We start from the raw sequence: 14,510 nt of genomic DNA on the forward strand, positions 1-14,510 counted from the left end.
TAAGTTGCAAAACAGTAAAAGATTGCCACAGTAGAAAGTTTTATTTTTTTCATTAAGGGCTCCTTTACAACAAAAATGCTACAATCCAAACTGTAGCTTTAGTGATTTAATATTGTTTTAATGAAGTATATCCTTAGATTGTTGTTACCTATAAGTTCGATATTACATTTTGTGTTTCTTTTTGCCTTACAGCAAGTCCTGGCTTATACAGTAAAACAATGACTCCTATATATGATCCTGTCAATGGAACACCTATTTCTTCTACCATTACTTGGTTCAGTGATAGTCCTCTGAGAGAACAAAGCTGTAACATACTTGCTTTCAGCCAACCCAGCCGTTCACCAGAAACACTTGCTGAAATGTTTCAACCTCGGTCTCTACTTGATAAAGCCAAACTTAATGCAGGGTAAGAGGTATCTTTCCTGATTGAGCCATTGTAAGCTAGTATTGGCATGATAAAATAAATACTTATATTGGGGAGCTGTGTGCTTTTAAAAAGAATCAGTACTGATTTTGATATGAAAATCAGGATTTGGAAATTTAAGTAAATTTATAAATTTAATAAACTTGACATACTCAACTTGTATATTGGTTTTTATTGTTTCGCTGTAGTTGAAGTGGAAGAGAGACCCAGGCAGAACTTCTAAGCCCATATTGTTCCTGAAATTCAAAGCCACTCCTTTATGGATGTTTTCTTACACTGTGTGCATGTGTGTGTCTGTGTGTGTGTTTTTGTTTTATGGATTGAATGGATATGAGCAATCTGCCACAGATAACATATAAGTAAGTTGGAAGAACTGAATGTCATTTGAGAAATAATTGAATCAAGAGAGAGAGAGAGAGAGAGAGAGAGAGAGAGAGAGAGAGAGAGAGAGAGAGAGATGGCCTTCTAACATGGGCAGAACAAGGAATAATAACTAGACAACACAGATGCTTCCTTATTTCCTCAGTGTCAAGTAAAAGTGAGAAATTGAGAAGTCTCACTGTGGTAAACTTATGGGAGCACATGAAGAAGGGTTATAGAGAAGAATTTTTGTAAGAATGGATGAACTAATTTATATGGAAACTTTTTTAAAATTACAAAGCATTATACAGCTCTATAAGTTATTAAGTCATCATCTTCATCAATTACTTGTTTAACTCAATCATTCTTGCCCAATGACTTTATTTCAAGGATCTAAGATAAGAAAGCCATAGCATAGTGAAAAGAGGACTGGATTTGAAATCCAAGAACTTGAGTTCTAATTTAGTCTCTGCTATCTGCTGCCTAAGTTTCTTTGGGCAAATAATATCTCTGGTCCTGAATATACAGTGAGAGGTAAGAGTATGGGATTGATGTCTTCCTAAGATACTTTCTGATTTTTTGTATGATCCCATGAAATAAATTTCCTTTGTAACTCAGTTTTTTTTTTTTTTTTTTTTTTTTTTTCAGATGGTTAGACTCATCCCGCTCCCTTATGGAACAAGGCATTCAGGAAGATGAGAAACTATTGTTACGCTTTAAATACTACACATTCTTTGACTTGAATCCCAAAGTAAGATCCTATTTCTTTTTTGAGGGGGGTCACATTCAATTGTCAAAGTGTAAATTCCAAGCATTAAAGAATTATAATTAAAATAAACTGATAGATATCTATTCAGTGAACTATTTTTAGAATGATAACATTTACACATTGTATTTTGTTTGGTCATTGTAACCAGCTCTTAGCTAGAATTTAATAGATGTAAGATATACTTTCTAGTTTCTTTTCTCCTCCTTTTTATTGAAATTCCATTTTAAATTCCATTTTTCTAGAAGAATAGCAAGTGATTCAAGTAATTTTAACTTAAAGAACACAAGTCATTATGTTCTTTTAAAGTCCAACTCTTTTTATATTCACCTCTCTGATTTGTCTAACCTACATCCCATTCTAATATGTTTTTTCTACTTCAAGCAAAAAAAGTGAAAGATGTATTCAAAATAAGGAAAAAACCTGAATATTTCTTGCAAATATAGTGCAGTTCAAAACTGAAATTCTCTCCTTTGTTTCATATCTGTTATTTGTGTCTCTCCTACTAGCTATCATTGAGAACAGCTCAATCATGCTTTTTCTGTATTCTCTACCATTCTGAGCCATAGCAATTGTTTACTAATTGTTTAGGTAATTGATATAGCACAATAACTGTGAATCATGATTGAATTAAACTTGGCTGATATATGACCCTGTCACAAATTCCTAGCTAAAGAGAAGCCCTTGTAGTTAATCTTTGAATTCCAGAACTCTTATACAGTTGTCCTTCTTTGACAGTGCACATTTCAAATTATCTTCATAATTTCTGAAAGTGAATTAAAAGTACATTTTGATGTTAAGTACTCAGATGAGTTGAGTTCTTAAATGAATATTAAACATGAACTGATTGGGTTAAACATTTTCTTCATTTTTGGTAGTGATAAAATAAAATATACTTTTAAAGGTGACAAGAATATTATTCTAGTTCTTCTTAGAGGGAAACAAGTAACATTCAAAGAGGGGACAGCGTGAATAACTTTTTTCAGTAAACCAGAAGAAAAGGATTAATGGAAAGGGAGAACATTGAGCTAAAGCAATAAAGACCATAGGGGAAGGAGATGGCAAAAAGAGACAGAGAAAGCCTAAGTTTGACAGGAAAAGAAGAAAAACAGAAAGATTAACATAGTAATATTGAATGTCCTTTCCAAATTTGCAAACATATTGATAAAAGTTTGAACTGATTGGGTTAAACATTTTCTTCATTTTTGGTAGTGATAAAATAAAATATACTTTTAAAGGTGACAAGAATATTATTCTAATTCTTCTTAGAGGGAAACAAGTAACATTCAAAGAGGGGACAGCGTGAAGAACTCTTTTCAGTAAGCCAGAAGAAAAGGATTAATGGAAAGGGAGAACATTGAGCTAACGCAATAAAGACCATAGGGGAAGGAGATGGCAAAAAGAGACAGAGAAAGCTTAAGTTTGGCAGGAAAAGAAGAAAAACAGAAAGATTAACATAGTAATATTGAATGTCTTTTCCAAATTTGCAAACATATTGATAAAAGTTTGAATTTCTTCAGTGATATAAAAGAAACTATGGACAGATGATTCAAGATATTATTTTTAAATTAACTTAAAAGTAAAATATAGAATTATAATATACTGTAATAAATGATATTTCAGAACAGGCATAATATGTGGAAGATGACATTAAGAATGTATTCCAATATTAATTTATAAATGATTATGTGTAATCAGTATTAGCCTCTATTTGTTTTATAAAAGTATCTTCTACTGTGTAATCAGCTGCTAACTGCTTTTAAATCTGAACTGATCACTTCATGGCAGAACGTTCCTTACTAGGAGACTCATATAACCCAAGTAATGTCATTCTGGGGCAGTTTATTCCATTTTTTGATAATTCTGATTTTATTTTTATATGTACATACATATAAATACAAACACACACACTCACATATACACACGTAATGTATCTCAGTGGAAAGTTCAATAACTTGCATAACTAACTCTAAATCCATGTATTAAAAGTATCTCAGTGACTTGTGTTCTTTAAGTTAAAGTGACTTGAATCACTTGCTATTCTTGCAGAAAAAAATAAAGACCTGTCAACAAGATAGATGACAGTACAAGTAGATGGCACTGACACTGGATAAATGACTGGACCAAAGAAAGAGGATCATAAATTTAAAACTTGCAGGAGCCTTGGGGAAGTAATATAGAGGGAAGAGCATCATCTTTATAGTCAGAGACCCTCAGTTTGACTCTCAGTTCTTCTTCGTATCATGTGTGATCTGGGACAAATTTTTAACTCCTCTGGGTTTCAGGTGCATGTCTGTAAAATGAAGGAGTTAGTCTAGGGATAAGTTTTTTTCTCATTCTGAGGATACTATGCTACAATGCTGCTATCTGTAAAAGATGGAAAGTATAACATATTGAATGACATAGGTTACAAAAAAAGATTTTGAGAGATAGAACATTGCTTGATTCTAATCAGATGGGATTTCATAAGGATAAATATACTTTGATTTAAAATAAAAACTTCATTCCTATAAAATGAGGGACATTTTTTGGATGGCAGTTTGAAAAGTATTTGAAGGTTTTAGTGTACTGTTACAAGTACAATATGAGTTAATTGTATGATGGGGTAGCCAAAAAAACTGATATGTTGAGCTTCCTTGAGTGGTATAATGTCCAGAATCAAGCAAATAAGAGTTGTACTGAGCACTGCTTTAGTCACACCAACCCGTAGAATGGTTTTCAATTCTGGGTACCATATTTTAGGAAGCACAAGGATAAGCTAGGAGATAGTCTAAAGAAAGGCAACCAGGAAAGTGAAGTGGCCTAAGATCTTGGAACTTGAGGAGTTTCTGTTAGAGAAGAAAAATATTGGGTAATGGAGAATGGTAACCATTCTCTAATATTTGAAGAATTTTTAGGTGGTAGAGGAATTAAAACTTGTTCTGCATGGCCCCAATTAATGGAAAGACAGTGAATAGAAGCTGCAAAGAAATTACTTTAGACTTGATACAAAGAAACCTTCCTAACAGCTGTAGTATACCAGAGCAGAATGGATGCTTTATTAAGGATGAGTCCTTTCTTCAAGTAAAGGATAGATAACTATCTATTGGGGAGACTGTTGAGAGAAGGGATTCTTGTTCACGTACAAAAAAGCTTGGAACACAAGATTTTGCAAAAGTGAATGTTGAAAACTATCTTTGCATGTATTTTAAAAATTAAAAGCTATTATTAAAAATAAAAAATGTGTAATATCCCTAAGATGTTTTCAAAACAATAATTGAAATTCACTTTTCTTGGTTCTTCACCTATACTCTGTTTTACTGGAAACTTCGTATCTAATTATACCTTTATCTCTTCACAACATCAGTAAGAGACATGTCTGAACAATTTTTCATATTACTTACTTATCTAGGAGTGTAGTTTGCTGATTTTGGCATAACTAAAATGTTTATCTCATGTTTATAATCTTTTCTCTTAGAAACTATAATTATGTATAAATGACAGGTAAAGCACAGAAAATTACAGAATTACAGAGAACTTTAGAATTAGAAAGGGCCTCAGAAATTATTTAGTACAACTCTTATCTGAATCATGGATTCCACCAAGAGTATCCCAAACAAATAGTCATCTCACCTCTTGATTGAAGACTTCCAGAGACAGACAACTCTTTATATCAAAAGAAAGTCTATTCCATTTTTGGAAAGCACTAATGATTAGAAGGTTTTCTTTATACTGAACTAAAATCTATCATACTGCAACTTCTATCCTTTGATCTTAATTTTCTCATTTATTACCAAGCCGAAAAAAAGTGTTTTATTTCCCATGTATTGCAAGCTAATATAAGATAATAATTCCATTTGGGAATTGTCTGAATCCCTCATTTCTCTTTGCTTCTCCCTCCCTCTGCCTCTTTTTCACCATTTTTCACTATTTATTCGTATTTTTACCAGTGCAAGGAAAGAGAAAAGATTAATGCATTTCACTTTTTATCTGTTGCTCTTGAAAAATTTTTCATGACGAGATGCAAATTAAAGGCAAAAATAAATTGAAGGGATAAAGATAATGGTTTCTGTATCTTTGTACTAACCCTTTCCCTAAATAAGAGAGATTATCTGACATTTCAATGTGTTGTACAGTTTATCTAACCACATAGATACTTTTAACAAATGTTTGAATCAATGAATAAACAAATATATTTAATCTAAGACTTGCAGTTTAATAAATATAATCTTTTCTCTTTAAATGCTTTCCCCTCTAATCCATAGTATGATGCCGTTCGAATAAACCAACTTTATGAACAAGCCAGGTGGTCCATTCTCTTAGAAGAAATTGACTGCACTGAGGAGGAAATGCTGATCTTTGCTGCTTTACAGGCATGTATTTAGTTCTGAATACCCTTTGGAGCAAATAGGCAAGGAGAATCCATTGGGAAATTTATTATCATGCCATCTTATTTAAAGTTTTTAGTCTTGTGAGTTTTTTTTTTTGTTTTGAGTTAGAGTGTAGGAAGCAGGGTTGGTTTTTTTCCCACATTTTAAAATGGTCAGCATAATTCACAAAAAATAGTATATATCTATACACATATGTAAATGTGTATGTATATATACAAATGTGTGTGTTTGCTTACTTCAAGAATCTATAGGTATTCCTTTCACTAATTAATATTACAACTTTGTAAATGGTATTCAAAAATAGTTCTAGCTGAAAATTCACTAACAGTTGGTGATCCACTCCAAACTAAGCTAAGCTGGTCTTTTGCACAGTAGTCATATACTCCATCAATGGGCGCATAATCGAAATTGTTGCAATTTGGTAAGACTGAAGTTCAACTTACATACATATTTATAGGGAAGCATTAGTCTTTCCTTGCTAGAATCTAAAGGAATTCTTCCCATGACAATAGGAAAATTGATTTGAGGGGAAGGGCAATTATGATTTAATAGCTTTTATGAAACAATTTCCAAAAATCTCAGAATGACCTGTATAAAAAGATTATGTTAAATTCCCTGCATATTTTGAAGAAGGTTCACTCGTGGTGATCTTTTGATATCGAGATGAGGCAGGGATTAGCAATAAAAATTTTGATTGCCAAAATATTATTTTTGTATTAATGGCATTTATAAAATTTTCTCTCTCTCTGTTTTAGTATCACATTAGCAAATTGTCATTGTCAGCAGAAACTCTGGATTTCACAAATGAGTCTGAAGTGGATGAAGTAGAAGCTGCCCTCTCTAACCTGGAAGTCACATTAGAAGGTGGAAAAACAGAAAACATTTTGGTATGAGATTCCCTTATGAGAAATGATTTCAAAACAATGACTGTGTTTTTATGCCTATAAAAACAAATTGATTCTTTCATTTTGTTTTAGAACATTTAACCTCATTTCTCAAAAGAAAGAAGTTCCAATCTTGGATATAAATCCATCATTAAAACCTGATTGCACTTTCTCAGATATTAGATATATACATTTAGAATTGTTAATAGCAATAACAAAAACTATGCTATGTGCAGGGAAAAATGTGAGCCCCTGGGAATACAAAAACAAAGAGAAAAAAGAAAAAACTTCAAGAAGCTCTTTTACTGAAGGAGTTTAGGGTTGGAGAACAACATAACATGAACTCAAATAAACGTTAGTTAATTTCAAGAGGACAGAGCACTAATGGAGGTGCTCAAAAAAGGCATCATAAAAGAAGTGCATTTGAGCAGAGCTAACAGGCAAAGATAAGAGAGTATATTTCAGGGACAGAGCAATAATTTGTGCAAAGGCACAAATATAAGAAGGAGATTGTCACCTCTGGGGATCACTTCAGAGTCTAGTATAGGTGGATCATAGAATTCCAGAAGAGGAGTAACAAAAAGTCAACATAAAGTAGGTCAAAAAGTGTTGGCCATAGATTCTGGAGGCCTAAGTACAAATCTTATCTCAGACCCTTACTAGCTGTGTGAACAGGGCAAGTGACTTAATCTCTCACAGCATTAGTGTAAAGTGAAGTTAACAGTCCTTACATCAGCTAAGTTCTAGGATAACTCTGTCAGTCTTAAAGTATTATCTTAATTTGAATGACTGTTTTTAATGGTAGGTCAGAGTTAGATTTGAAAAGCCTTATTTATATCTCAGGCTGAGGACTTTTATGTTTTATGGTAGAGGCAATAGGAAGTCACTGTAAGTTTTTCTTAGATCTTTCCATTTGGAAGAATGTTTTGACAGCTAAATGGGACATACCTTGAAAAAAGGAGAGACTTGAAACAGGAGGACTCAGTTATGAGCTAGTAATAATCTAAGGAAGAATTGATAGGGGTATGAATTAGCCACAGCTATATGATTGGAGAAAAAGTGATGAATATGTGAGAGATTATGGAGATAGAATTGACAAGTTTTAGCTTACTGATTATATTTACTATTACAGAATTATCAAAGCAATGCATCTCTTGTTAAGGAAGAATAAGGGAACAAACATTTATTTAACATTTACCATGTGCCAGGCATTGTATTAAATGCTTTGCAAATATCAACTTATTTAATTCTTACAACTTTGTGAAGTAGTTGTTGTTAATTATCCATTTTACATCAAGGAAACTAAAGTAGATATATCAGGTGACTTGCCTGGGGACACACAGCTAACAAGCATTTGAGCTGGGATATGAATTTCTGTATTCAGGCCTAATATTCTGAGCTCTGTGCTGCCTAACTTCCCCTAAGGACTAACTAATTAACATGGTGGATAGAAAAAGCACTGAACTATGTAACTATGCTGCTCACTTAACCTGTGTCTGGTTCCTCTTTTGAAATATAAAACTAATTTATATTAGTTATATGGTAACATTTGTCTTACCAACTTCAATAACTTACTGTGAGGATTAATTAAAATAATGGACTGGTGCATTATAAAGTATTTCAAAATCATTTTGAAGAGGAAAGAGTTGAGAAGTTTGAAACACAGAACAGAAAGTTATAAAGGTTATAAATAATGTTAAAAGTTATAAACAAAAAATCTCTAGTAAAATTGCATTCAGGGCTTTTTAAATGAATGGTTCATCTATGGAGAATTTTAGCAATACTTCAGCCAACAATGAGATTGCCACTCCTATTTGATTCAGTCTTTGACTTTCTACTACTTTTTGTTTGCCTTCTTTATCTTAGAAATAATTCTGACCTTAATGGTATTGACACATGATGAGAGAGGAAGTGAACTATTGGCACACAATTATTGAACTATAAATAGTCAGAAGGAAAAAGGAAAAGGTCATAACTGTGAAGTGATACAGAATTATACACTTAGTATGTATGTGGTTTTTTGATCTGAAAACTTAAATATGCAGTAGTTCAATAAATATTTATTAAGTGCATACTATGTGCAAGATAGAAAAGAATATATAACAGTTTTATAGTTTGCAAAGCATTTTTTATACATATTACTTCACTTAAACCTCAAATCCAATGGAGGAGGTCTGGCAGGCATTTGTTATATTCATTTTATAATGACATGGGCTCAAGAGGACTACATGACTTACATGTTGCCACACAGCTAAGAAGCATTAGAGTATGGTTTAATCCAGATCTATCTTTACCTCCAAGTCCAGTGCTGGATCCAAAATTGTATTCTCTATAAATTAGATATCATAGAAAAAGAAACATTTGAGAAAAATCATGCTAAATGAATAAATTTAGAAAACGTCCATTGTATCTACTTCAGAAATGAATGTGAAAAAAAAATTGAAATTGATTCTATATTGAAAGTAGAGTTATCATATAGAGGAGCACTGATACTTAATTGGGAGTTTAGTGATTTGAAATGGAAGCTACAGTGCCACTATTCCTATAGATCAGTTTCATGGTGAGGCAATTGGATGGCTTAGTGGATATAGCACTGGGCTTGAGATCAAGAAGATAAATCTTCATGAGTTCATATTTGGCCTCAGACACTTACTGTGTGACCCCAGAAAGTCACTGTTTCCCTCAGTTTCCTCATCTGTAGAATGAATTAGAGAAGAAAATGGCAAACCTCTTCAGTATCTTTGCCAAGAAAATCCCAATTGGGGTCATGAAGAGTTGGACACAACTGAAAAGAGTGAAAAACCAACTATAAGGAGCACTGGGTCTGCCACCAGAGGACCTGGGTTTAAATCCTTCTTTTGACATTTATTACTCATATACCTTGGGCAGTGGCAGATCATCAGCACTTTCCTCCCTTCATCTGATCTGTATCCCCTGCCCCCTTATAAAATAAGGCTAGACTAGATAGTTTGATTTCCCTCCTAATTGATGTTATTTAATTTGTTTTAATCTACTAAATGCTGTAGATACAAAAAAAACCAAATGAAACAATCATTCTCTCAAGGATCTCACAATTCTGTGAAACAACATTTATCATAGAATCATTGATATAGAACTAAAAGGAGCCACAGGGGCCATCAGATTTACAACCCTCTCATTTTACAAGGAGAATCAGAGAGGTTAGGTGAATTGATCCAGAGTCACATAGGTAAGAGGTAAGACTGAACCTGGGATATTGTTCCACATACACATAAGCATATGCAAAATAAATATATGCTACTTGAGGAGACTAAAAGAAGCTTTATTTAGAATAGAATTTTAAACTGGTTTTTGTATAATAGATTCCACTGGCAGTCCAATAAAACCTAGGAAAACTTTCTCATAATAATGTTTTTAAGTTCATAAAAAAAGAGTGTTTTATTGAAGTTGTTCAATTATTTTAGTTGTGTCCCAACTTTTTATGACTCTTTTGGGGTTTTCTTGGCAAAGATACTGGAGTGGTTTGCTGTTTCCTTCTCCAGCTCATTTTATACATACATAAACTAAGGTAAACAGGGTTAAGTGACTTGCCCAGAGTCAAACAGCTAGTGGGTATCTGAATCTGGATTTGAACTCAGGAAGAAGAATCTTCCTGACTCCAGGCATTCTATTTACTGAGCTCTACCTAGCTGTCCCTACATTGAAGTACAGCTGTCAAAAAATTTTTTTAATAAAAATAAAACAATTTTTAGTTACAAATCCTTGGTGTAAAAAGTCGTTGCTTGATTTGAGTCTTGCAGGAATGCAAGAATTCCAAGAGATAGAGGTGAAAAGGAAGAATATCCCACACATGGGAGATAGCCAATGCAAAATGACAAGAGATGGGTGGTTGAGTATCATGGATCAAGAAGAACAAATAGGCCTTGAGACTGGCCAGACCATGAGAATGTAGACGATAATAATGTTTAAGAAGACCAGAAAAGTAAAAAGTGAAAAGCTTTTAAAAAGTTTTTAAATGTCTGAGAAATTTCTGTTTGACCCCAGAGTTTTTGATCTGTTGTCCTTTAATTAGCATTGCTTCTCATACATTGCCTATATTAGAAAGAAAACATGAAACAGTAGTGTTTTTTGAGTAACTTAGTTTTTGGATATTGTTCTATGAAGCTAAATGATAGACTAATTTTAAAAGATGTATTATACTTGTATTATAAAATGAACTTGAAACAGTTTGTTTCATGGTAATAATCTGATCAACTGGTGTTGATTTTCTGCATAATTAAGAGATCATTTAAAACAAAATTTTAAATTATTGAGCAATAAATGAGTTATTTTGAAAACTATTTCTAGGAATTTTTCTCTTTGTATAAATGGAAGAATTTTTCACACATGTTAAAAAGAACTCAAGTATGCAATTATTGCTGGTAAAAAGCTGTGTTCTTTTCCATAGGAGGACATTACAGACATACCAAAGCTTGCAGATTATCTCAGATTATTTCGGTGAGTAACTAAAACAATTACACAGAAGAACCAAGAAATCATTGGTAATCAAGTTTTATGGATAAAGAATTCTCTGATATTTAATGTCTAAAAAGAGACCCATATTAACAAAGATGAAGCATTAACAATTGTCTTTCCCTGAGCACCAATCAAGGCCCCAAGTGGGAGCTATGGAGATCAAATTAGAGATCAAATCACTATGGTACTTTGAACTTTCATGCTATTTTTCAACTTGACACAATTAAAATAATAGTTAATAAATGGTAATCCTACTATAATAATTTATCAAAATTAGTTACTTAAACAGTTTTGCCTTAATTTTGAGAAACAAAAGCTCCAATGGAAAGAGGTGACCGTTGTACTTCAGAGTTGTATGATTTTATGTCACTGAATTTAGATAGTTTTCACTGCTACCCTATTTAAAGGCTTGCTATGTTGTCAGGAAGTTTATTCTATAAAAGAAATGATTGTCAAATCTGTGATAATGCTTAAGGTGGGTTAAGATGAAAGAGATGAGCCTTCTTTGAAGTTGTATCAGTTACTCATGCCATATTATGATTTGTTGATTTTTCTCAGCAAATAGACTTAGAGCGCTTAACTTAAGAAAACAAAATCACCACAACACTAACAGGTTTGTTTATAACCAAGTCAAAGGGCAAAGGAAAGACTTTCAAAAGAAATGTTCAATGAATGATGACATATAAATATAGCACAAGTGTTCAAAGGGTGGTTTGTTATATTGTATTTCTGATACTGAATCAGTCACAGCCAATATTTTGTGATTCTGGCCATGGATTTACATAACCATAATCCTATATTTCCCTCTTTCTAACAAATATGCTAAAAAACAAAGTTATAATTGGAAATTCAGTTCTCTAGAAATTAATTTGCTATATTCTTTAATCATTTTATATTTCTGAATTACCTTAAACCAAAACATTTACATATTATTTTATTGGTAATTACAGAATTATGAGATAGTGTCCTCCAGAAAAGGACTAGGTAGATAGGACAAGTGCTTGATCTACTTTGGTAAAGGTAAATTTCTCAGCCTGAGTTTCCTACACTGATAAAATCATGGATCCAGACTAAAAAGAAAAAATTCAGTATTTTCTTTGAAGACTTCCAGTAAAAACTAAATCATTTATTTTGCGGTCCATTGCAGTATAATTATTAGGAAGTTTCTCTTTGCCCTAAGTCTTTTCAATTTCAATTTAATAACTATACATTAAAGATTTACTATAGCACAATTCTGTGTTAGGCGCATACACACACACACACACACACACACACACACACACACTAAAATACCAAAAATAAATAAATACAACCATTCTTACCTTCAAAGAATTCAAATTCTCCTAGCAAAATAATTCCTCTATTCAAGGAGGAATGTGCGAAATTCTTCCTTCTGCCCTTTAGAGCCAAGTAGAACTAATCTTATCCTCCTTTTAAGTGGTACCTACTCAAATATTAGAAAAGAATTATCACGTCCACATTAAGTATTTTCAGACTAAACTTTCCCACTTGCTTCAATAAGATCTTCACGTGACAATAGTCTTCAGACTCTGCCCAAATAGGAACCCACCTCTGGATCAACTTCACATTAGTGGCATAAAATCCAAAAATCATAGCTTTAGAGCTAAAAGAGACCTTGGACATTTTACCCCTCTTACTTTAAAGAAGAAAAAATTGACTTAAGGAAATTAAGTCAATCAATCAATTAACAGTACGTGTCTACTGAATGGCAGGCATTCCACTTAGTGTTAGGAATTTTAAAAAGTGTTAGGAAAAAAAAAAAAAAAGGCAAAAGATAGCCCTCAAAGAACTTAATCTAATGGAGAGATATTATGCAAACAAATATATGCAAAGTAAGCTAAAAACCAGATAAATAGGAAATAATTAGCAGAGGAAAGGCATTGAAATTAAGAGGGTTTGGTAAGGACTTGTTATAAAAGATAGGATTTAGTTGTGATTTGAAGGAAGCCAGATCACAGAGGTAGTAAGGAGCAGAGCCAGAGTTCAAACCCAAAAGTTCTGATAACAGAAGCATCGACTCTGTTTTGTACTGTTTATCAGTGTCCTTCCTAAAACAAATCACTCAGAATATTATCATTTCAAAGAGGTAGTCTGACTAGGGCATAGCACTGGGGGACTGTAACCTCCCTATTTCTACTTTTCTTACTTTAGTCTAATACCATCTTAGTTTTATCTTTTGGCTGCCATAACTTTTTTTTTTAACTCATATTCAGTTTGCACTCTTTTAAAATCCCAAAATCTTTTCCAGATAAATTGCTACCTGATCATACCTCCCCTATTTTATACTTAAGAAGTTGGGATTTTCTAAACCATCTATAGGACTTTACAATTATCCCTATCAGTTTTGTATATTATTGTGAGCATGATAAACATTAACAGATATAAACATTCCCTTACATAAAGAATATAAATGGAGATTTGCTTATGATAGTATGAAACTATAATTTTAACTTAATGGTTTTTTGCTTTTAAATTTTTTTGTTTTTAAAATATTTTAAATTTCAAAAGGTTGTTCCAACACTGCAGGGTTTGTTTTGGGATACTCTTTTATGGTTGTTTAGAGATTGATATGGGAGAGTTACAGTGACATACTGCTTACTCTGCTATCTTGGCTCTGGGAAAACTTCCAAAAATATTTCTTTTAAAATTTGGGTTGTTCAAATCTCAGCTAGCATTACCTTTTTAAAATGTATTAATTAAAAAATAATTTCTCTTTAAACTAAGGTAATTTTCAATGTTAACCAGAAATTTTTGATAATTCTCTTAAATATATCATGTAGAAACTAACAAAGTTTTGTACTTGTTCACATGAATATTATTTTCTTTCTAAGAACTGTTCTAAAAGTCCCCAGGCTTTTGTTTTTTTCATGCAAAAACCTAATTTCAAGTTTTTATAAATAAATTAGTAGGCAGCAGGATATAATTGAAAAAGAACAATACCTAGAATCAGAAAACTTGTGTTCAAATCTTCAATCCCAAATCTGTTACTAACTGCCTGTGTAACTGGGCAAGCCACTTAACCTCTCTAGCCCTGAGTTTCCTCATCCATAACATGAGGGCAGTGGACTAAATGGACTCCTTCCAACTCTAGATTTTGTAATCCTCAAATTTCAAAAGGATTTAATTTATTATAAATTGTATGAAAGGAGCACTACAGGAAAGTAGCCTTTTTTGTATCCTGTTCAAAATTA

At 32.5% G+C, this 14,510-nt stretch overlaps 1 protein-coding gene across 2 annotated transcripts in view; it reads left to right on the top strand.

Annotated features, from left to right (window-relative positions):
- The window catches only part of FERMT1 (FERM domain containing kindlin 1), a 54,366-nt gene that overhangs the window by 18,889 nt on the left and 20,967 nt on the right, over nucleotides 1–14,510 (top strand). For both annotated transcript variants that reach the window (XM_051975949.1, XM_051975948.1), the window contains exons 5-9: nucleotides 193–406; nucleotides 1,433–1,535; nucleotides 5,795–5,902; nucleotides 6,676–6,807; nucleotides 11,231–11,280. In XM_051975949.1, coding sequence (XP_051831909.1) covers nucleotides 193–406; nucleotides 1,433–1,535; nucleotides 5,795–5,902; nucleotides 6,676–6,807; nucleotides 11,231–11,280 — 607 coding nt within the window. The remainder of the gene's footprint in view (nucleotides 1–192; nucleotides 407–1,432; nucleotides 1,536–5,794; nucleotides 5,903–6,675; nucleotides 6,808–11,230; nucleotides 11,281–14,510) is intronic.

Source organism: Antechinus flavipes, chromosome 2, assembly GCF_016432865.1.
Source record: "Antechinus flavipes isolate AdamAnt ecotype Samford, QLD, Australia chromosome 2, AdamAnt_v2, whole genome shotgun sequence".
Taxonomy (NCBI): Eukaryota; Metazoa; Chordata; class Mammalia; order Dasyuromorphia; family Dasyuridae; genus Antechinus; species Antechinus flavipes.